Source organism: Rhincodon typus, chromosome 31, assembly GCF_021869965.1.
Source record: "Rhincodon typus isolate 14 chromosome 31, sRhiTyp1.1, whole genome shotgun sequence".
In the NCBI taxonomy this organism is placed as follows: domain Eukaryota; kingdom Metazoa; phylum Chordata; class Chondrichthyes; order Orectolobiformes; family Rhincodontidae; genus Rhincodon; species Rhincodon typus.
This window is the reverse complement of record NC_063362.1, coordinates 19471654-19496653: the sequence shown is the minus strand read 5'-3', so window position 1 is coordinate 19496653 and position 25000 is coordinate 19471654. Positions and strand designations below refer to the sequence as shown.

General features: G+C 40.9%; 2 protein-coding genes across 2 annotated transcripts in view; both read left to right on the top strand.

Moving 5' to 3' along the window:
* Positions 1-7388, top strand: part of b3galt6 (UDP-Gal:betaGal beta 1,3-galactosyltransferase polypeptide 6) — a 14557-nt gene extending 7169 nt beyond the window's left edge. Inside the window, exon 2 of the mRNA XM_020518466.2 lies at positions 2187-7388. Coding sequence (XP_020374055.1) covers positions 2221-3213 — 993 coding nt within the window. The 5' untranslated portion in view covers positions 2187-2220 and the 3' untranslated portion in view covers positions 3214-7388. The remainder of the gene's footprint in view (positions 1-2186) is intronic.
* A 6260-nt stretch (positions 7389-13648) lies between these two features.
* Positions 13649-25000, top strand: part of sdf4 (stromal cell derived factor 4) — a 67724-nt gene continuing 56372 nt past the window's right edge. The window contains exons 1-2 of the mRNA XM_048614886.1: positions 13649-14311; positions 15022-15050. Coding sequence (XP_048470843.1) covers positions 14001-14311; positions 15022-15050 — 340 coding nt within the window. The 5' untranslated portion in view covers positions 13649-14000. The remainder of the gene's footprint in view (positions 14312-15021; positions 15051-25000) is intronic.

Here is a 25000-nt window from a genome sequence, read left to right as displayed (position 1 = left end):
AGCCATGACATGCCACACTTCTGTGTCATGTTACTCTTTCACATCCATTTCCACTGTAGCTTGTCTCCAACAGGGTCAACCCTGTTTCTGCTGCTCTCCACTTTGGCCTGTAGGGGAGATCTCTGCAGCATTTCACCTTGGGTCAAATGGTTGAAATACTGACACTTTTTTTCTGAATTTCACTTGAGTCCTTTCTGCTCGTGCAATTTAAAGCATTTGTCATATGCTTACGTATGTAATTTTTAGCATACACCTTAGCATTCACAATTCATAAGACTCTGTTTCCTTTCATACTGCTTTCTTTATTATCCCAGTCTCTGAGGTAAACAGGAAAGTGGATTAATGTAGCATTTGAGGTTTTAAGTTATTGGTTGGTACACTGAGCTGACTGGTTTTCATGCAAAAGTTTCGTCCCCTTCTAGGTGACATCTTCAGTGCTGTCGTTCGATTCCGTTCTGAATTTATATGGTCCGGCCTGTCATGGGGGGTAGTTCTGTTTTGGTTTTGCTCCACAGCATGTTGATGGGTCTATTTCAACATGTTTGTTTATGGCACCAGTGGTTGAAAACCGGGCTTCCAGGAATTCTTGTACTTGTCTTTGTTTTGCTTGCCCTAGTACTGTTATGTTGTTCCAGTTAAACTGATCCTTTGTTGGAGTGAATGGAAATGAGGGCGAATTGGTCGTGCCGTTCTGCTGTGAGTTGGTGTATCTTGGTGGCGAGTTTCCTGCCTGTCTGTCCTATGTATTGCTTCTCACAGTTGCTGCATGGTATTTTGTATATCGCATTTGTCCTGCTCATTGTGGATATGGGGTCTTTCGTCTCTGAGAGTGTGGCTATTGGTTTGTGTGCTATCATTATTCCAAGAAGTTGTAGGAGTCTTGTAGTCAGTTCCAATATGTTTCTAATATAGGGTAGGGTGGCCAGTGTGTTGGGGCATACAGTGTCGTCTTGGTGTTTATTTGCCAGGCATTGGTGGATGAAGCTGTTAGGATACCCATTATTTGCGTAGACTTTGTATAGGTGTTCCTCTTCATTTTTGCATAGCTCCCAGGGTGTTGCAGTGTGTTGTCATTCGTTTAAACAGAGTCTTGACACAGCTCTGTTTGTGGATGCTGGGGTGGTTCCTGTTGTAATTCAGGATTTGGTCTGTGTGTGTAGTCTTTCTGTACACGCTGGTAAGGAATTCACTTGTTCATTCGTTCCACCATTACGTCTAGAAACGGGAGTTGATTGTTGTTCTCCTCTTCCCTGGTGAACTTGATCCTGGTGAATATGCAGTTAATAAGGTGGTGTGTTTCTTCTAACTTTGCTTGTTTAATGATCACAAAAGTATCGTCCACGTACCTGACCCATAGTTTAGGCTGGATGTGGGGGAGGGCTGTGCGTTCAAGTCTTTGCATAACTGCTTCTGCTATAAGACCCAAGATGGGTGAACCCATGGAAGTCCCATTAATTTGTTCATGTACCTGGCCATTGAAGACAAAGTGAGTGGTAAAGCATAGGTTTAGTAATTTCAGCATATTGTCCTTGCTGATGGTCTGTGTTTTTGGATTGTCTAGTAATGCAGCCAGTGTCTCCTTTGCTAGTGTCTTGTCGATAGAGGTGATTGTGCTGTAATGTCAAAGGAGACCGTCATTTCATCCTTGTCAGATGAACTACAGATCTTCGCTAAAACATTAAATTTTGAGGTTTACGTTGTTACAAACTTGAGTTTTCTTGTTAACACACTCTTCATCTTCACAAACTTACTTCTGGTTATCTCTAATTTTCTTCGAACATTATCTCAATCTTCTTTTATAAAAGAGGTTAATCAAAGCAAACAGCCGTCACAAAATCAGGAAGATTAAGTAATTCATTTCAGAGTAACAAATAGAAGCTGTGTGTTATTATGTAAGTACTTTGATGTAAAAGTTTGTTGCAAGGAGTCAGGCTGGTATGAGTATGGAACAGTCCTGCTTTTTGTTGTAAAGCAAAAACTGTGCTGGAGAAACTCAGCAGGTATGACAGCAACTGTAGAGCGTAAAACAGAGTTAATGTTTTGAATCCAGTGACTCTTTGTCAGACCTTGCTGGTTTATCCAGCTTTTTCTGTTTTTATTTCAGGTTTCTAGCATCTGCAGTTTTCTGTTTTTGTTTCTCTGCATCTTGTTGCACTGTTAACTCATGTCCTCCTCTTGTCCTCCAGCTGAAAGCACTCCAGAGATTCAAGCAATTACACAATGAATCTAGTTCGACTTGTCTGTCGCCACAAAACAGCCCTTGGGGTTGCAACCCTATCCTTGTTTGCACTGATGCTGCTTTACCTGGCTAAATGCACCTCAGAGACTTTGAAATCACCCAGTTTACCTCGTGGGATTGAGAGACGGAGTGACAGTCAGAACCACAGCAGAACAAAAGGCCTCTCTGCTTTTCTTGTTTTGCTGATCACCACTGGTCCCAAGTACACAGAGAGGCGAAGCATTATCAGGAGTACGTGGCTGGCTAACAGGGACCCGGAAATCCTCCCTTACTTTGCCATTGGCACCAGCGGGCTTCCGGCAGAAGAAGTTCAAAACTTGGAGCAGGAGAACGCTCGACACCATGATCTTCTGCTACTCCCAGATTTGAAGGACTCCTATGAAAACCTTACCAATAAAATCCTTCATATGTATGCTTGGATAGACCAAAACATTGACTATAAGTTTGTGCTGAAAGCAGATGATGACACTTTTGCCAGGTTAGACATCATTAAAGAAGAATTGAAGGCAAAAGATCCAAAGAAACTCTACTGGGGATTTTTTTCTGGACGTGGAAGGGTTAAGTCTGCAGGCAAATGGAAGGAGAGCACTTGGGTTCTATGCGATTATTATTTGCCCTATGCTCTAGGTGGTGGATATGTTCTGTCTGCTGACTTGGTGCACTATATTCGAATTAACATTGATTATTTGAAGGTGTGGCAGAGTGAGGATGTCTCTTTGGGGGCCTGGCTGGCACCTGTAGATGTCAAACGCCTGCATGACCCACGGTTTGATACAGAGTACAAGTCACGTGGGTGCAATAACAAGTATATTGTGACACACAAGCAGAGCATTGAGGATATGCTGGAAAAGCATCAGACTCTCCAAAGAGAAGGGAAACTGTGTAAGGAAGAAATTAAAGCAAGATTATCTTATATTTATGATTGGTACGTCCCACCATCCCAGTGCTGTCAGCGAAAGGACGGCATACCCTGACATTGCAATCTGGCACCAGATAGGAAGAGATGGTGAGATCTACATTGGGAATTGGAAAGCGGTAGTGTAGGTGTTAATGCAGGATGTTTCTCCTGAAAGGAGCTCCAGCATTGACATGGCACTTATTTCCAGGATTTCTGATTCTGAGCAGGTCTTTACTGAGTAATGAATCTGCAAATTCAAGAGATTATAACTTGTACCTTCAGTGTTTTTCTCCAAAAAGCACAAAGTTGCTGTGGTTCTTGATCAGAGTACAGGTTAGTTCACTGTAGTGCCATAGGTTCAATTCCTGTTTGTCTGTCTTTTGAGACATTTAAAGTTGTGGTCACCCTCATCATTGTTTCCCTGTGCAAAGCCAATGTCAAAGAACAAACACCTAGTATTACAAATCTGAACTCAGTACACCAAGCTGAGCAGTGTTCACAGGTAGTTACGTAGATTTTACGGTGCATTGTGTCTAATTGCACAAAAGTCTGAAGATTTGGGATTGTGTAATCCCGTTATAATAAACATAATTTAATTATATTTGTGTGTATACATATATATCTGTGTATGTGTCATGCATAAGTGTGTGTTTAAATTTACTTACTTAGATAAAAGCCTTTTAAAGTGGCTCTGAGCCACATTTTCATCACCGCTTGCTCAAGTTGAATTGACTCTAGTTAAAATTCTCTCTCACGTGGCCAGGCAGCAGGAAGAAACATTTGCTGAGGTAAAAGTTGCAAATCCAAACCTTGAGAATGTCGACAAAGTTTTTCTCTCCCCAACTTTTTGCTGCCTTGTTAATAGTTTTAAAATAATTAACTATGTTTTTGTATTCATTGTAATGCAGGATCTTTTGTAACTTGCCCAACTAAATTTGCATGGAGGTTGTCCACTCATGCCTGCAGTCTTGATGTTGCGTGATTGACTTTTGGTATTTCTGTGTTTTAGTCTTTAACCAGTTGTAGAGTCATTTCATCTTTAAAGTACAGCACAGCTTTGGGGAAAAATATGGTTTTGACAGTTCAGCTTTATATGAAAATGAGATTACATTGAGCTTGCTCTGTTCTCCAGGAACACGAGAATCTACAGTGAGAGCCCATTAATGTAGAACTTTATTGTTCTAATTTTCACACCCAACATCGAAGTAGTTTGAATTGCATCATGTTAATAATTCAGGGAGCTTTAAAAATTGTCAATAATATTGATGAACAGTGTTAGGAAAATACTTTAACCATCCTGTTGTGTCATATATTTAACCAGTGTGTTTAATCATCCTGAGGATATGTTTCCTCCTAATCACTGTTGTAAATGTAAAACATTAAGTAATTTCAAGTGTTCATGTTTAACATTTTGATATCCCACAGAAATGTATTTACAAGAAATTAAGAAACTTCCAAATTGAGAAAAGCTATAGATTTGTTAAAGTTCAGGGTGACATCAGGTGAGAAGTACCAATGAATTTTATAACAGTGTGATTTTGTGTAGAAGTAAAATTATTCCTTTTTGAAAATGTCATTGTTATTGCTCGAAAGGCTAAGATTTTTTTAAAAAAAGAATTTTATCTTGGAGAGGCAATCTGAGCTCGCTTTTTTTTGTGTGTTTTTAATTGATGCTAGAATTTGGTGCACAAGTCCACTTCACTGGCAATGTGTTGTATTTGTCTAGTCCAAAAGCATTGCTCAAGATGTTGCATTCACAGTAGAATTAGGCCCTCAACTGTTGTAGTTAGAGTCTAAGTCTTGTGCAGCAGATAATTACAAATGAAGAATTTCATCACACAAGCAGGGTCTGGTAAGTTTTATATCATTGAGTGACTAAATATCAGGAAATGTATACCTTGTGTACTGTGAACCTGATCTGCATATTTATTGTTCTGAGCTGAGACTGGGGATGTGCGTGTTGAAACAGGTGACGACGGCATTTTAGGGAGTAGTTTTTTAATCCAAAACTGCTGAGTAAATTTCTGTGGAATTTCTCATGACCAGCCATGTTCTTTCCTACTCATTGAAACTTGCAATTCAAGTGGCCAGTCCAGGAAGAAAGCTTTTATACTGGGATCAGAATGGACAAATAACATGGAAACAAATTAATTACTGTGTCTTCAAACCCTTCAAACATTTTGCTTGAACATGGATCTAGGAGTGTATAGATTAGGAAGATTATCGTTTGTTCCAAATGTGCTACTGTATTTGCCCAGTTTGAAGAGATAATGTAAATCTGGGCTGAATTCTCGTATGTCCTGTCTTGTGTTGAAGATGTTAAACTGTATATGTACTGAATGAGTCATACCTTTACCAAGTGTTGACCCAGTTAATGGATTTGTACTTTGTAGTTCTCTAAAGAGTGTTGTGTAATTAACTGTGCTGCTATGTTGACATTTCCTCTTACTGGACAATGCTTTCAAGGAGTAATAACTGGTATTTGTTCGTGTTCAATGAAACTGGCATATCATTCTGGCAATAAAGCCTAATACTGGTAATAATGCTCAACAAGCCATCCATTTAGAATGACATGTAAAATTAGTAATTAAACAGTTTTCCTTCATTCAGTTCTGAGAATTAACCATCTGTGAAATGTAAGCTCTGCCATGAATAATGTACCTTCCTTATTCTGGGCATCACTATTCTGTCATGCGTCTGGGTGACACTCAATGGGACATTCCCTATCAAAACTATTCACCACCTCCACAGATGCATACCTCTACCACCAAGATAACTCTGAGGATTGTTCATTTTCTGAGAGAGCCTTGTCATTTTCAAATAATTGTTGGACAGACTGTGCTGTTCCCTCTGCGTGCTCAGCTCTCATCAAATGAAGTTGTGCATCGTGAGCATAAATTTGTAAACTGACTTCTTACAGATCTTTTATATGAAATTGATCCAGTCAATAATGCTTTTCATTTTCATCTGTCTTTACATCCTGCTTGCCACCAAGCTGCTGAAACATTCACCAGTATTTCAAGCTTTATTTTCCCTTTATGATATTGTTGGAAGCTTTCAAAATGACTTGAGTTGTAGAGTTACAATATTGCATTTGAATTTAGGTCAATGTAGTAAAAGAATTTTGAAGGCTAATACTCGATACAAATATGTAGACCTCAGCATTTTAGAGAAAGAAATACTATGCATTTTTAAATGTCCTTTTGCATTATCAATTCGATGCATTTATTTAAATCACTGAAGCGTCTCACACAAATTTAATTATTTGACTTTGCAAGGATCTAATACAGCTCCTAAACATGGGAAATTGCAAATTTAAAATCTCCATATAGAACAAACTAAATTGGAAATGTGCAAATGTTAAAGATTAATTACCTTGGATTTGAATGTGACATTTCATATTGAGATGTTGCAAATGTAAGTTATGATCTGATCCAAAATATAATTTTGCCTTCCTTTTCTGCAATATCTTTCCAACTAACTATTAGTTCTCTCTCATCCCATTTTTAACTTATTTCCCTCTGGGTACCTCAACCCCAATCCAATCAGTGCTGGTTATTCTCCCCATGTCCCTATCACCCATCACTATTGTTGATGCACCTATAGTTCAGCATTTGGTCAACACTCTTCCCATGAGTAGCCAGAACCCAGGTAACTTCTCCAATGCAGCAAACTGGAACATGTACATATCTGCTGTTTAAAGTCCTTCATTCGTCCTATACTAAACTTGCTCTTTTTAAGACAAATGAGAAAAGCAATTTTTCTCTCAGGGTCATGAAGCTTTGAAATTCTGTGCCCCAGAGACCAGTGAAGCATGAGTCATTGAACATATTCAAAAATCTGTCTCTCACAGTTTTGGAACTATAGATGAGTCGAGTGTTATGAGGTATTGGCAAGCAGGAGAATGGAGTTGAGGCCAAGGTCAGATCAGTCATGATCATGTTGAATGGTAGAGCAGGTTTAAACCTAAAGCTTAATTCTGCTATTTAAGTTCTTATTGCTAGAGGTCAGATTTCAGTGGGACAATGGTAGAGGACCAATTACCTTTGAAACATATTCCTCAGAGGCTATTGATTCAATTTGAAATGTTATGCAATGACTTTAATGATCCAATAAAACAAAATCATAGTGTATTTATTTTAAAATGGTCTTTTAAAAATGTTGGAATCATTTATGTAAAAGCTGTGACAAGAGGATATTATTTAATTACTGTACAAGTTATGCTCAATAAACTAAAACAGAGTACGTAAATCCATTTGTGTTAATTGTATGTTCCTTATTTGGATGTGTTTTTAATAGAAAAAAGTAGAAAATCCAAACACTTTTTCTCACTTCTATTCCTCCCTTCCTGAAGAATTGCACATGCTGGGCTAATTTGAGCCTTTAAGGATGAAAGGGGTAGATTTTTGTGATGCTTAAGAATTTGAAGGTATAGGTCATGAATGAGGGAAACTAGGTCTAATTAAATGGGGGAAGCAGGCCAGAGACTTGCACCCAATTCTTGTGTTCCTAGATGCTGTTTACAGATATTTCAGAATAAGATATCTTATAGGTGAGTTTAAATGAAACCTTCCTGAGGGGATTGTAGTTTACAACAATGATTTGTGATTCATGATAGGCCTCAACAGAAATGTGGGGAAACTGTATTAACTTAATCGAGCAGTTGTCACCATACTGCTAACAGAGGACATTACCTTCAGGACCACTTTCCTTCCTCCTGCAATAGCAACTTCTAAGAGATCACCATCAAATTAAACAATTTCTGCCCAAATTTATCATGCCAGCTATTTATTTGACCAGAAAACATTCACTACTTGGATTTCAAAAGTTGCATCCTCTTTAAGGGAGCACAGTGGTTAGCACTGCTCCCTGTCAGGGACCAGGTTCGAATCCACTTCTCGGGCGACAGTCTGTGCGGAGCTTGTGCATTCTCCCTGTTTCTGCATGGCTTTCTTCCAGGTGCTCCGGTTTCTTCGCACTGTCCAAAGATGTGCAGGTTAGGGAGATGCAATTGCCCATGCTGTGGAGGCTAGGTGAGTTATTCATGGTGAATGTGGAGGTATGGGATACAGTGGGGCTGAGTCTGGGTGAGATACTCTTCGGAGGTTGGTGCAGACGCAATAGGCTGAAAGGCCTTCTTCCGCACTTGGGAGTGCTATGATTCTATGAAGTCCTAGCAGCACTTTTTTAATATAAAATGTGATCTGGCCAGATTTCCTACTTACAGCCAATTGCACTCATTCAGTATTCCTTCCAACATACACGGGTTAATTAAGAAGACAGCAAGGGGAGGAGTCCTCCCTGAACATGGTAGGTGTACCAAAAGCACAAACAAATTCAACAAAAGCAAGAACTTGAATTACTGAACTAACAATTCAGTTGTTTGAATTGTTTGTATTATAGCGTACATCATCAGAAATTAACCAACGAGAGAGGCAGAGGCCAAGTGGATCACCCAATAGTGGAAGACACTCTTATCCAGCTTGATGTTTTCTTCCATAAATGCTGCACACAGCCTTTTTTAATTCCCAACAAAGTAAATGCACAAACCTGTGCTTCCCATATGTCCCTTTCTTGATTAACCTATCATCTCTAAAGCCCCAAATTAACAAGGCTCCACTCTTAATCTGAATCCTTGCAAGTGAGGGCAGGTCAGTGTGTTAGGTTTTTTTCAATCACATTTTGCTGTAAAATTGGTGTGGTTTTCAAGGCTCTACTGGTGACTCAAGCCTGACTAAATCCATCTAAAAATGTCTACATTAGTCTGATTCAATGTTTTCCGTCAATGAAGCTTCAGTTTATGTATATGGAATGAATACAGGCATGTTGGGTGGTCAGACCTGCAAGAGTTGGCCTTGTAAAGGAAAGTGTTTCTCATTGGTGAAAGGTTACAAATTTTTGTTTTAAACTTTACTCCAATGAAAATAAATAATTTTCTCAAAATATTCCTAATATGTTGAACCAAGAGACTGTTTCCAACTCTCTTCAAACACTCTTGCTTCCACCTGTAGCAATCAGAGTCTGGAAGATAAATTACTTTGGTAGTCCTATTGACCCTCCACAGTTTGAAGGAGGAAATGCATACTGAAAAATACAACAAAGGCAAACATGATTGCACTTGTCCTTACTCGGGCCTGCTTCTACTGATTTATAGTCTTGCTGAGAAGAATACACATTTTGGTATCCGCTTTTTGTCTTACACCAGAGATGACTTGCAAGAATACCAATTCAAAGGAAAAGCAATATTTATTCTGTATGTGAGGAGAATGTTGATTGTTTGGAACGTGGACTCTGGGGCTAGAAGTGTTAACATAAAGAATGCATCTATTAATGCTGATTAACAGTTAACTGCCGGGCTTTATTTAAATTTTGAACCATACGAATTGACTTTAATTTCTCAGGGCAGTACTCTGAACAATAATGAGTGAATGGCTGTTACCTTTGAGTTGAATCTGCAATTGGACAACATTTGTTGGATAATCCTGAATGTGCAAGGAATTACACATAACCAATCTAAATTGTCAATTGGACTTGCAGTGTGGCAGACGTGGGTGTACCAGAAGCTACATATATTAAAACACGGGAGGCTGGAGAGTTTGTGATCACTTTTCCCTTTGGCTGTCATGCTGGTTTCAACCATGGATTCACTTGCGCAGAATCACCTAACTTTGCCACGCTTCGCTGGATTGATTATGGGAAAATAGCTACTAGGTAAGGAGTCTGCAAACTATGATCTGGTTGCAATCCTAATTTATTTGGATTGCCTTCTTGATATTAAAATGTCATTTTATGGCATGCAGTTATTAAAATGTATCCCATAGTGACAATGCAGGTGAGATGCCCAAATAAATTCACTTCTGTTCCCCATCAGTTTTATTTGGTTATCAATGACTTATCCCCTCCACAAATTTTCTCCTGTATTGGTTTAGAGAAATAGAACTTCTCCATCTATCCTGTACAATCAACGAGAGATTGATGCTATGATACCAGTTGATGTTACAAGTGAACAAGTCATATCTCTGACCGAACCCTGGCTTGATGGATCATGCTGTGATTTGTTTTTGTTTTCATGAAGTGGTCCCTGGCTGAACATAGGCACACATTGCTGCAGATTTTACTTTAACAATGAAAAGAAGTTTGTTAGCAAAAGAAATGAGCATAAAACAGAATAAACTAAACCATCTGTTATAATACCAATTCAAAGATTTTTAAACATACAGTACAAGTATAATCCCACTAGTGATGGTATTGATACAAATAATGGACATTTCCAAGGTTTGAATTACTGTCCATTTATCTGCATTATGGAACAAATCATCAATCTGCTTGGGTGTGAAAACAACTTCCACAAAATTCTGTGCTTCCAGGAGATCAATATTGAAAATGACATAATTCTAATTTCAATGTTCAGTTTAATCTGCTCTGCTGGATGGCAGATTGAGTAGCATGGATCTTGCACTGCTCCTGAGATTGCAGGCTTATTTCTAGATTTACTTCTAGATTTCTTCACAGTTACTTTAAGTACATGAATAAGAAATGTTTGGAGAGATATGGCCTACTCCTGCTCCTATTTCTTATGTTCTTATGTGCATATTTAAAAAATGAGAGGAGAGCATGTACAGTCAGAATTTATTATTAGATGTTTGGGGTCAGCTGACACTTCATATCACAGACTCCATCTTAAAACAGGCCACTTGAAGCATGACATGCCAATGAAAGCATACAGCTTTTTGTAACCAAATAACTTGATGTTTGCCCAGATATGGATGTGCCCATGAATGCAATATCTGTATTGTCAGCTGTAACAAACATCTGAGTGATTGTTTCAATAACACATTACCCCTATCTAGTCTTATGTTATGAGGGATAACATAAACATTGCCATATCATGTAAAGAAGGCTGAAGGCAAAAAGCCCATCATCAAGACATCGCATTGCAATCACAATACAATTCAGGACATTTAAGTGATGTTGTAATTTAGGTAAAAGAGAGGTAGTAAAAGGAGAGAACAATGTAATTCCAGTGCCTCCAATTATCAGGTTTTTGATCTGGAAGAAAAATACATTACAACAGCAAATCTAATAGGTTAATATTAGTCATTTTGGTGTGTCATAGCTGCCTCATCAGGTTAGGTGGAGTGTCAACCCTGAAGTGATCTAAGCATCTACTGTTTTTACAGATGTTGACTCCAGTGCCTTATATCTGCTAGTGGGGTCCAGGAGTGGACCATGACCCTCCCTTACGAGCTGGGAAAATTGTTATGCCCTTAAACATGTGTATCCCTTCAATCTCTCTCTTTTAAAAAAAAAGGACTGAGCTAATACAGTTACATTTATTCAACATGACAGTGAAAAGCTTTCATTTGTCACCATTTTGAATAAATTAAGAATAAGGATTAAAGTGCCAGACCAAACAACGTCGGAGTCACCTCTCTTGCTGCTGGGCCTACTTCAATGACGCTGTGATGCCCTTCTGCTGCTGCTTCATGGCTGCCAGCACCAGAGACCCAACCAGCGACAAAGTTGCTGATCCTCGGGTGCAATCTCTCACCCCTGGGCCTACCTCACTGACGTAGCCTCTGGTGATGTAACCACCACCAATTCGGATGCCAGGTCCTGTGCTTGCCCTGGAAAGGTAAGGACTCATTCAGGGTCAACACTGGGCCCACTGTCCTCCATGCTGGGCCCAATCAATGTCCACCTGGTGCCCATCGAGGTCTGCTTACCTGGCCCGCTCAGGGTCCGCAGTGGGCTCTCACTGCCACTAATGCTGACAGAGCTCAGGACTAGAGGTAAGCAAAGATATAGAGAAAAAAAATGAGAGGAAAAGAAAGAAAGGTGATCGGAGCAACGAGCTCCTGCTCAGGAGCTCTACTCCAGTGCCATCTTATTCAATTCTGTCAACAACTCAGAATCTGATTCCCCTTAAGAGTGATAGAGATGTACAGCACAGAAACAGACTCTGGTCCAATTCATCCATGCTGACCAGATCCTAAATAAATCTCGTCCCATTTTCCAGTATTTTGCCAATATCCCTCTAAACCTTTCCTTTTCATATAGCTACCCAGTTGCCTTTTAAATGTTGTAATTGTACCAGCCTCCACCACTTCCTCTGGCAGCTCGTTTTGTACATGCACCACCCTCGGTGTAAAAATGTTGCCCCTTGGGTCCCTTTTGAATCTTTCCCCTCTCACCTTATACCTATGCCCTCTAGTTTCGGACTCCCCCACCCTGGGGAAAAGACCTTGGCTATTTACCTTATCTATGCCCCTCGTGATTTTATAAACTTCTATAAGATCACCCATCAGCCTCTGACCCTCCAGGGAAAATAATCCCAGCCTATTCAGCCTCTCCATATAGCTCAAACCATCCAACCCTAGCAACATCCTTGTAAATCTTTCTGAACCCTTTCTAGTTTCACAACATCCTTGCTATAGCAGGGAGACCAGAAATTGCACACAGTATTCCAAAAAATGGCCTAGCCAATGTCCTGTATAGCCGCAACATGACCTCACAACTTCTATACTCAATACACTGACCAAAAAAGGCAAGCATACCAAACACCTTCTTCACTATCCTATCTACCTGTGACTCCACTTTCAAGGAACTATGAAGCTGCACTCTTTGTTCAGCAAAACTCCCCAGGACCTTACCATTAAGTGTATAAGTCCTGCCCTGATTTGCCTTTCCAAAATGATTCTTTTTAAACTTTTATCATTTTGGGATTAGCCCTTATTTCTAATCTGTATGCATGTGTGTTGCTTTACTAATTGTTTTTGTATTTGGTAATTAATAAATTTGCTCTTTGTTGACTCAAGAAAGCCTAGTTTAATTTGCTCCTTTTGAAGCATGAGTTCATTTGGGTCTGAGAGAAGGGTATTCACCAGGAAATGCATCCATTTTTAAATTGACCTTGTTATTACTAAACAATGGGAAAGTGGATGCAGGTGAATAAAGGGAGCTAGTTCATCTCACCTCACCCAGACGCTCAACAATTTGGGGCATACCATCTGGAACCATAACAAATTGAGGAATCCCACGAGCAATGGGAGCACCAACCCCGCAGGATTCCAAGCCACACACCAGTCAGACATGGGAACTATATGGTCATTCTTACCCTGTGTTGTGTTAAAATTCTGGAAGTCACTAACAGCGATGAGTGTGTCCTTACAACCCTCAGAGTTTCTAAAGAACACTGCTGGCCACCACTTTGTCCAGGAGTGAAGGGATAGGCAATATAATGTTGCTCTAAAATAATGCAAAAAAAAATGGGGAATCCGGAGATCTGAAACAAAAACAGAAATTGCTGGAAAAAAACTCAACCGGTCTGGCAGTATCTGTAGAGAGAAAGCAAAGATAACATTTTGAGTCTAATCACTCTACGATGCCCTAGCCAGCGACATTCCCCATCCCACGAATGAATGAGTTAAAATACTTGGAGGGTTTTAGCACTATGAGGGCAATGAATAAAGCGAGCTCTTGTTGGTGCAACCTCCTCCTCCAACCAAAGTGTGGCATAGATGCAAGCGTGTAAAGTCAATCCTCCAGGGTAGGGGGAGTCGGAGAGGGCGTTGTTGTTCGGGACCAGTGCTTCCTCCTTCTTGGGCTGGAGCCGGGCGGCGGACTGCAGGTTTGATGCCCCGGCGCCGTGAGTGAGGTGGATTGTGATTTCTGGCTGTAGAGAGCGTCGTAACAATCTCTCACGGTAGCCCCTTCTCCTCCACCCCGGCGGGTGACAGGAAGATATCACTTCCCGGCTGTAGGGGAAGGTGAGGAGGGGAATGTGACAGGCACCCGAGGCTGACGCAGTCGGTGGACCAGCGCGGGGAGGGTTTTGGGTTTTCGGGCCTGGTTGCTCTGACCATGGCTTCGGGGAAGTCGGTGCTGTGCGGCGTCGCCAGCCTTTACCTGAGCGGCTTCTGTATCTTTCTGATGGTCGATGTCTACGCTCGGCCCACCAATAACTCGGCCGTCAAGCGGGAGAAGCCGGGCGCCAAGCTGGACGACAACGAGATCCAGCCCCCGAACCACCTGAGCGGGCTTAAACTGGAGAAGGGGGGTGTCCTGAACAAGGATTTCCACCAGGAGGTCTTCCTGGGCAAGGAGATGGATGAGTTTGAGGCGGACTCCGAGCCCGTCAGAAATCGAAAGAAGCTCATTGCCATTTTTGAAAAGTGAGTATTGTCGACAGCATTTTCTTTCTCGGATTGGAGACAGGACCGGATTTATACAGTCAATGGTAAGGTCCTGGGGAGTTGTTGCTGAACAAAGAGACCTTGGAGTGCAGGTTCATACTTCTTTGAAGGTGAAGTCGCAGGTGGAATAGTGTCTGCAGGTTGGGGCTGGGCCCAAAACTTTTAAAATGACAGTAATTCAGAAAATCCAGTGGCAGTGCTTAATCCTACCCTAGTTGGTAGATAATTTCTAAAACCAGGATAAGTTTTTTTTTAGTAACTGTGTGTGGCTGGTATTTATGTTTGGCACTGATTCTTGAACCAAGATTAGGAAAGTCACTCGAGAATGTGACACTTATTATTCTTGAATGCACGGTTCTCGTATTTGTTTTTTTAAATTCCACAATGGCTTTTGTTCACCTCTAACCCCACGCCCTTGGAAATGTGTGCACTTATAATTATGGTGTCATCATTCTCAATTTTAAGTGCTCTGTGATTGGTAGTTGCACCTTCAGTTGCCTAGGCACAAAGTTTTTGTAAACCCTTTCATACACTCCTCCCTCTTCCCCACTCCCTCAAGCCAGAGTGCTCAGTGAATGAGGTGATAGGCTACTTTTTATCCTAGGTGTGTTAACCACCTTGATTGTTGGAGCTGCACTCATTCAGGCAATTGGGAGGGATTTAACACACTCTTGACTTGTGCCTTGCAGATGGTGGATAGACTCTGGGGAGTTGAGAGGTGAGTTACTCAGCAAATAATTCCCAGATCTGACCTGTTCTTATATCTACAGAATTAATACAATTGGGTGAGTTAGGTTTTAGTCAATGCTGGCTCCCAAAACGTTGGAGGTGGACGGTTCAACAATAGTAATGCCATTGAAGGTCAAGCAGGGCGAGAAACATGCTTGCCGTTGCTTGGCACTTGTGTGTCATGCATGTTACTCGCCACTTATCTACCAAAGCTTGAAGGTTATCTGTATCTTCCTGCAACCAGGCCCATTATCTGAGCAGTTCCAACTGGTGCTGAACATTGTGAAACATTGGTTGAAGCAGCTGGAAATGGACTATACAATTAAGTTACTTTTTAATGCTAAGATAGAGAAACAAAGACTTATTTGAAAACTGGACATTGAGCCAAGGAAGAAAATGTTTTGAGGCTGTTACAAAATATTTCTTGGTAGAAGTGAACATAAGTTTAAAAGAGGCAGGAAGATTTTAGAGAGGGCATGGCCACTACAGGTGCGTGGAACAGATGAAGGTGTGGAGTCCGGAATCACAGGAATGAGTAATCTGGTATAAGGTTGTTTGGCAGGTAGATGGAGAAGAGTGAAGCCATGAAGAACTATGAAGGTGAAAATTTAAGGTGTTGAACAAGCAAGATGTGTATCAGTGAAGGAGTGGACCTTTTGTGTAGGATCAGAAAGGCAGCAGGTAATTGATTAATTGAAGTTTATGGAGGTTGGAAGTTAGGAGGATGCTGTTGCACTGAAGATATAACTAATTGAGTCTGCTTCACAGTAATACTCTGCTTGGCATTTGAGAACATGGGGTGATTGCAATGTTAAACTTCGAGAAACCTGCAGTAAGCCAACCTGTTGGACTTTCATTTTTGCGATTTTAAGCAGTTTGATTAGTTTGGGTTTTTTTTTTTGAGGCTCTTGCTGTCTGTTATTCTCCCTAGACTGATCAAATTATATAAAAAATGAGTGGGTTGTCCATTCCCAATTTCTTTTTGTACAACTTGGTATCAATTTTCATTTCCTTGCACTTTCTATGGAGCATCTTGGGATGCATTGTAACTTTAAAAATGCTATCTATTGTTGTTGGAACTGGTGCTTCTAAATTTGATTTTCTGTCAGCTTGGCAGCTGCAAAGAGCCCAGCACCTTGTACATTCAGGCAGATGTATTCTGCAAACCAGTGCAAGGAAATCACTTCCTTCCAGACTGCTGCCCTTATCTTGAACACTTGCGCCTTTTTTTTTTAAATGTATGTTCATTCTGAAGGAATAATCTTACCCCTGGAAGTGTTGTGGCATGTTGGGAAGCATTCCTGTGTCTGAACCAGAATCACTGACTTCAAATCCCACTCGGAGACTCATTGTCGACATTGATTAACAGCCTGGTAAACTTTCCAACACTTTCTACCATTCCCCAACAATTACAAACAAGCTGTATCCTTTTACTGCCCGTTTATATCAGCGGTCTTAGTGTTTTGAATCATCATTACAAATTGGCACAACTTAATCCGATTTCAGTTATAACAATCTCTTTATCTGCAGCTTTATTCATTGTCTCCTTTCAAAAACACATGCCTTGTAGGAATGGCAGTGTGCCAGTCTGAAGTTTGTGGATTAGCATTTCTGCAGGAATTGTCTCTGCTTAAGGTCACTTTTGCTTAAAATTATTGAGATTAGAGTGCAAATTACAGACTGACGTGAAAAGATAGGAGCAAGTAAAAGGCTGGGTAGTTTTCTGCAGCATAGAGCCGCACCTGGAGGAGAGGAGATGGTGAATTTATGGAAATGTCACTGGACCAGAAATTCAGGGGCCCAAGCTAAATAAGTTAAAATCTGAGTGTGGCAATTAATATATTTGGAAATTCACAAAAAAGGGGTAGTCTCAGTAATGGCAACCATTGTATGTCTTTTTGCAACAATGTCCTTTAGGGAAGGAAATATGTGATCTTTACCTGGTCTAGCCTGCATGCAACTCTAGACCCGTGTCAATATTGTTCACTCGTGCTTTCTGAAGTGGCCTAACAACTAAAGATGGGCAACAAATGTTGCTCTTGAAAGACCCAATCAGTGAAGGAATTAGAATTGGATTTCCTGCAAGCACTGGTCCTACTCCATGTACAATGTATTTGCTGTCAGAAGGTAAGGATGAAATCTAAATGGAGGATGGGCAGAATGAACCGTGGTGTAAAAGATAGTTCCAGGTGGGAAAGAATCAAAATTTTAAAAATTGTCGTCGTGAGTGCAATAAGTGGGGTATATATGATGTACTGTGCAGTTGGGACCAAGAATTCATGAAGGTGTGCTGCTAACTTGGTGCAAAGTTATAGAAAATCTCCAAACGACTGGAGAGAAATTTGCAGTTGTAAAGACCACGTTTTTTAAATTTCCCTTGTCTTTAGACTATGGGCAGAAAAAGGAATATACTGCCTTAAACCAAAGAGACTTTGCAAAGAGGTGTCTTGCAGTTTTTAAAGATCATGTTTACTGGAAAAATTGTGAATGGAGTTGCATTTACCAGAACAGAGAGCTGAAACAGGTGCTTTGAAGCCAACGGGTTCTGAACTGAGAGGAAAACTACTTGACAGTGCTGTTCTGATTGGTTTTCTGCAGCAGTACCCCATGCAAACCTCGACTACCAATTCAGAAGCCAATCAAGTCTGTGAAGAGAAAGCATCATAAAATTTCTTGTGTGGAGGTATTAGAAAGTCTCATCCCCAAGAGAATATCATTGTGCAGATAGCCTTGTATCAACATCAAAGAACTAAAAGGAATTGAAAAGAGGAGGTGGGGGAAGCAACTCATCAAATCTCGTGGTCTGGACTGGTCTTATTGAACTGCTTCCTTAATTTTTCTTCTTCCCAACTTAATATCCATGTTTTCTCTGTCTTTGTTTGTGAAGGGATTAAGTTTGAATTGTAGCTATTCCTATTTCCTAATTACCATTGGTTGAAGACTATTTATTCTGTGTAGAACAGTTATTTTCTTGTTAAATACAGAAACCTGACTTGTTTTCTTTAAACTTTGAGTTTGTGGGTGAAGTAACTCTCTTTTGTGATGACTTGGGAATAGTGGGGCTTGATTTCCAGTGCATCACCCCAGTGAGTTGTGACAGAGTTTGTGCCCATGTCAATTCAGGAGTACTGAGATGGGGAAGAACCAAAAAAATAAGTTATTTCAAAATTGAACAGACCGCAGGAAGGCAGTTTCGGGATCTGAGCCACCTACTAACTTGAAGGCGAAATGTTTAGCAGGGCTTTGGATGAAACAGCAAGAATGTGTGATTAGCTCTTTCAAAGAGTTAGTACAGGTGAGAGGGGCCAACTGGTTTCCTTCTGTGCTGTATCATTCAATGATTTTTTTTGTCATAAAAAACACACTAACACTTTCTTTTAATATTCATAAAACGTCAGGTTGAAGATAGTGATTGAAAGAAATAGTACAAACTTTCTCTTGCTTAATGCTGTCAAAACAGGAGATGACATTTTTAGTTTCTGCTTCTGTTTTAAGGCTGTAACTCGTTCCACGGCCAAAGTTTTTTATTTTAAATTCTGACTTCTACCCCACACCCTTTCCACACCCCTTCACAGCCATAAAATTATTTTAAAATTTGCAAGTCATGTCCTCACTTGCCTTGCCATCGTTCAGCTGCTCTAAATTCCAGTGGTTCATGTGCTGTAGGGAGTTGACTCATATTTTGCCAGATTTTCAAATTCTTGTATGCTTTCTGCACTCCTCCAATGTAGTTTCTTGCTGAATTTAGCCTTGTTATTTGACTGAGTGGCACCTCATTCAGCCATATACTCCCACCCTCTCCAAACTGTCTGCTTTTAGGAAAAATACCTAAAACACTTTTTTTTCCTTCAATTATCGTTCAGTTCGTTATGCGCAGTTTTTAATTTTTAAGCTTCATGTTTAACATTCATTTTGTTCTTTTGAGAGGTATCCCTGTTTAAGAAACACCCTTGAATTGCAAATTGTTGTCTTTCTTTGATTAAAAATACTTTTTTTCTAAACCTGTTCAGAGTTGCTATCGCTCACCTCTGGAGTAGGTGGGACTTGAACCTGGGCCTCTAGTGCAGGGGTAGGGGCACTACCACTGTGCCACAAGAGGGCCCAATGAATACTGAAATAGAAGGATTATGCTTATTTTGCTACCCAGGATTGAGCCACGGACCTGTAGATCTTCAATTTAATGCTGTCCTAACTGAGCTATTTTGGCTGGAATAACAGGATTGCATCAGCTCCAAGTCACACTTAACATTTATTGTCTATTGATACTGACAAATTGCAGAACGTACTGTTTAAGTACTTATTCCTTGTGTTCGTTTGTTAAATGGTTTTGAAATATTGCAGATGAAAATAGTCATTAATATTGATAATTAAAAGGATAATTGAAATCTTAGCATTGTTTAAGTGAGCAGTACCTATATAGTAACATAAAAGCTTATGGCAGTGTCAGAGAGAGTCAGTGTAATACAGCATGGAAGCAGGCCCTTTGGCCCAAACTGATCCATGTTGACCATAGTGCCCATTCAGCTAGTTCCAATTGCCCACATTTAGTCCATATTTCTCTAACCCCTTTTTATCCATGTACCTATCCAAATGTTTTTTAAATGTTGCTATTGTACTTGCCTCAGCCACTTTCTCCGACAGCCCATTCCACATATGCACCACTGTCTGCGTGAAGAAGTTGCCCCTCGGGTCCTTCTTAAATAAGTCACCTCTCACCTTAAATCTATGCCCTCTAGTTTTCAATTCCCCATCCCTGGAAAAACACTATATGCATTTGTCCTATCTATGCCCCTCATGATTTTATACACCCCAATAAGGTCACCCCACATTCTCCTATGTTTCAAGGAATAAAGTCCGATCCTGGCCAACCTCTCCCTATAACTCAGGCTTACTAATCCTGGCAACATCCTCAAGTCTTTGCACACTTTCTAGTTTAACAATGTCTTTCCTATAAACAGGGTGACCAAAATTGTGCGCAGTACTCCAAGTGCAGCCTCACCAACAACTTGTACAACTGTAACATAACATCCCAACTCCTATACTCAATTCCTCGACTGATGAAGGTCAGCATGCTAAATGCCTTCTTCACCACCCTGCCCACCTGTGACGCTGCTTTCAACGAACTATGTGTTTATACTTCTAGGTCCCTCTGTTCCACAGCACTGCTCAGGACCTTACCATTTACTGTATAAGTCCTGCCTTGGTCTGACTTTCTAAAATGCAACATATCACAATTATCTGTATTGAATTGCATTTGCCAACCCTCAGCCCACTTCCCCATCAAGATCCCTCTAAGTTTTGATAACCTTCTTTGTTATCAACGATATCTCCTAATTTTGTATCATCTGCAGACTTACTAATCATGCCTTGTACATTCACATCCAGATCATTTATGTAAATCACAAATAACAAAGGTCCCAGCACCAATTCCTGTGGTACACCACTAGCCACAGGCCTCCAGTCTGAGAAACAACCTTCAATCATCACCCTCTGCTTCCTACCATTGAGCCAATTTTGAATCCAATTAGCTACCTTTCCCTGGATCCCATGCGACCTAACTTTCATGACTAGCCTGTCGTGTGGGAGCATGTCAAAGGTCTTAAAGTCCATACAGACAACATCCACTGCCCTACCCTCATCCATCCTCTTGATTACCTCTTCAAAAAACTGTAAAAGACTTATCAGACATGACTTCCCATACACAAATCCATGCTGACTATCCCTATTCAGACCTTGACTGTCCAAATGTCGGTTGATCCTGTCCCTCAGTATCCTCCGCAACAACTTGCCTACTGCTAATGTCAGGCTCACTGGCTCGTAGTTCCCTGGCTTGTCTTTGCTACCATTCTTAAACAGTGGAACAACATTAGCCACGTTCCAGTCTTCCAGAACTTCAGCAGTGGCTAAAGATGAAGCAAAAATCTCTGAAAGGGCCTCTGCAGTTTCTTCCCTAGCCTCCCACAATGTTCGAGGATGGACTCGATCAGGCCCAGGGGATTTATCCACTTTAATATACTTTAAGGGTGTAAACACCACTCCTCTGGTAACATGTATGTGGTCCAAAACATTCCTACGTGGATGCTAAGGAAACATGGCAAACATGATTCTCTCCTCAGTAAACATGGAGGAGCAATATTAATTAAAAATCTTCCCCATCTCCTGTGGCTCTACATGTAGACAGCCATGCTGATCTTTAATGGGTCCTATTCACTTTGTAGCCACCCTCTTACTCTTAATATAGCTATAAAACCTCTTAGGATTATCTTTAACCTTATCTGCCAGATCAAACTCATGCCCTCTTTTTGCTCTTCTGATTTTCCTCTTAAGTGTGCTCCTACACTTTTTATAGTCATCTAGGGATTCGCTTAAACCCAGTATATGTCGTCTTTTTCCTGACCAGAGCCTCAATATACCTCGTCAGCCAGGGATCCCTAAACCTGCCAGCTTTTCCCTCCCTAACAGGGACATACTGTTCCTGGACTCTTGATATCATACTTTTAAAAGCTTCCCATTTGCCAGTCGTTCCTTTTTCCTTCAAACAGATTCGCCCGATCGACCTCTGCTACATTCTGCGTAATGGCCCCAAAATTGGCCCTGCTTCGGTTTAGCACCTTAACCTGTGGACCTATCCTATCTTTTTCCATAACTGAGTTATGGTCACTGGACCCAAAGTGCTGTCCAACTGACACTGCAGTCACTTGCCCAACCTCAATACCTAAGAGGAGGTCCAGTGTTGCACCCTCACGAGCAGGGCCCTCTAGATACTGATGTCGGAAACATTCTTGGACACATTTGACAAATTCCACCCTGACCGGGTATTTTATACTCTGGGTGGCCTAGTCGTTACAGGGGAAACTAAAATCTCCAACCAATATAACTCTATTATTCCTACAGGTATCTGCAATCTCCCTACACATCTGCTCCTCTAGTACCCACTGGCTATTTGGCAGTCTATAACATAGTCCCAATAGAGTTACCATCCCTCCTCTTGTTTCTAAGTTCTAACCGTATGGTCTCATTTGATGACCCCTTAAGAATATCTTCTCTAAGAATTGTTGCTATGTCCTCCCTTATCAAAAGGGCAACTCTCCCTCCTTTCTTACTTGTACTCTGTCACACCTGTAGCTTATGTATTCTGGAACATTGAGCTGCCAGTCCTGCCCTTCTCTCAGCCATGTTTCTGTTATGGGTATAATATCCCAGTCCCCAGAGCCAATCCATGCTCTGAGTTTACCTGCCTTACCAGTCAGGCCTCGTGCGTTGAAATAAATGAACTTTAAACCAGAAGTCTCTTCCCTCCCTTTTACTGTGCCCCTGGCTATCCTGAATAATAAACTTGCTCTTGATGGCTAAGGTATTTTCTACTGACTTCTCTGTGGTCCCTCTCTTATTCGGAGTCCCAAACTAGTTTAAAGTAGTTTGGCAGGGGGGGTGGGATGTGGAATAGACTGGAGGGACCATAACATTCCTGTCCCTATGTTTCCCGCTCAGTCCTTTGGACCTTGTCTGATCTAATTGTGGCCTCATCTCCACTTAGCTGTCTACTTTCATAATCTTTGAATCCCTGGCTAATCAAGAATTTATCTAACTCTGCCTTCAAAATATGACCCACTTCTCTGTCTAAGGCAGAGAATTCCATGTCCTAATGACCCACAGTTTAAAAAAAAAAAAACTTGGCTTCATCTTCAGGGAGATCTATGATTTTAAACTCTGTCCCCTAGTTCTAGCCTCTCCTGCATTGTTTTGTTATTGAGCCTGTCAAGTCCCCCTAGAATTATTGTAAAAAGATCATCTCTAAACTCCAAAGAATGCAGTCCTGACCCGTCCAACCTTTCCTCATAAGACATTCCCTTTATCCCAGAAATGAATTGAGTGAACAGCCTTTGGATTGGTTCTAGTACAATTCTATACTATTTTAAGTAAACTAGACACTGAACATAAATGTATTCATGCATTAAATCGAAATGAGAGTTAGATTTCATCTACTTCGGCATTTTTAACCAATTTTAGTCCATAACTGTAGGAGTGTAGCTCCTTTTAAATATTCAGCAATGTTAGGATGTAACATAAAAGAATGTTGTGACGAATTTTCAGCTGAAGCCATATTTTCGTTTTGAGAGCTAGGTCTTGTGAAAGATGAACAAGGTTATTGAGATTTTTAAACCAAATGTCAATCTAAATGGTTGTAGCAAATAAAATGTACACAGTATCTTGATTTTTAGCAGCTTCTCTCTGAATTTGAGACAGTGTACGTGTGTACATAGAATCCCATACAGTGCAAAAGAGGCCGTTTGGTCCATTCAAATCAGCACCACATGTCCGAAGAGCATCCCACCCAGCCCCCACCCCATTTCCATAACCCTCATGGGATTTTTAACCATAGCTAACCCACACATCCCTGCATACTGGGCAATTTTTAAGCATGGCCAATCCACCTAACCTGTGCATCTTTGGACCATGGGAGGAAAACTGAGCACCCAGAGAGAACCCATGCAGACATTGAATGTGTAAACTGCGTGCAGACAGTTGCCCTTGGCTGGGTTCAAACCTGGTTTCCTGGCGCTGTGAAGCACCAGTACTAACCACTGTGCTGCCCTAATGTTTGCAACAGGATTGAACCTGCAATTTGCTGCTTGCATTCTGAATAACACTGAAGTTAGATGCTTTATCTGTTCAGCCATGCTACACTTGGGCAACAAAAACAAAGTTGCTGGAAAAGCTCAGCAGGTCTGGCAGCATCTGCAGGGAAAAAGAGTTAATGTTTCGGGTACAGTGACCCTTCCTCAGAACCTGTTTTGTCCCTGATTTACAGCATCTGCAGTTCTTTTGGTTTTTATTACATGCAAAATACTTTGCACTTGATTCTTTTGTTATGATAATACTGTTGCAAAAGTATTGTTTTAACAGCACTTTTTATCAAGTAGAACAGTTTTGTAAAAGGCATAAACCCGGATAAAATCTCTGGGAACTGATCAATGGTATTGTGGGCTGTTTTGGGACGTTAGGGAAGAAATTGTGGGACCCCTAGCAGAGATACTTGTATCATCCGAAGCTGGAGGGTGGCTAATATTGTGCCTTTATTTAAGAAAGTTCCCAGGCTTCTCTTTGCAGCCTATCGGCCAATGAGTCTGACATCAATGGTGGGTAACTTGTTGGGGATTCTGAGAGACCGGATTAACTTGCATTTGAAAAGGCAAGGGCTGATTAGGGATAGTCAGCATGGCTTTGTGCATGGGAACTTGTGTCTCTCAAACTTGATTGAGTTTTTTGAAGAGGTAATAGATGAAGCCAGAGCAGTAAACATCGTCTACATGGATTTTCGTAAGGCCTTTGACAAGGTCCCGCATAGTAGACTAGTTAGTAACGTTAGATCATATGGGATTCAAGGAGAGCTTGCCAGTTGGATACAAAATTGGCTTAACAGTAAGAGAGGGTGGTGGTGGTGGAGGGTTGTTTTTCGGACTGTCAGCCTGTGACCAGCAGTGTTCCACAGGGATCAGTACTGGGTCCACTTTTTGTCGTTGAGGTTTTGCATTTTGGTACAACGAACAAGGGCAAGACTTACACCGTTAATGGTAGGGCCTGGGGAGTGTTGTAGAATAGAGACCTTGGGGTTCAGGTATATAACTCATTGAAATTTGCATCACAGGTAGACAGAATGGTGAAGAAGGCGTTTGGTATGCTTCCCTTCATTGCTCAGATCATTGAGCTCAGGATTTGGAATGTCCTGTTGCAGTTGTACAGAAAGTGGCCTCCCCAACATTTGGAGTACTGTGTACAGTTCTGGTTGCCCTACTATAGAAAAGATATTATTAAATTGGAGAGGGTGCAGAAAAGACTTATAAGGATGCTTCTGGGACTGGAGGGTTTGAGTTTTGAAGAGAGGCTGGATAAGCTGGGACTTTTTTCCACTAGAGCATAAGTTGTGGGGTGACTTTT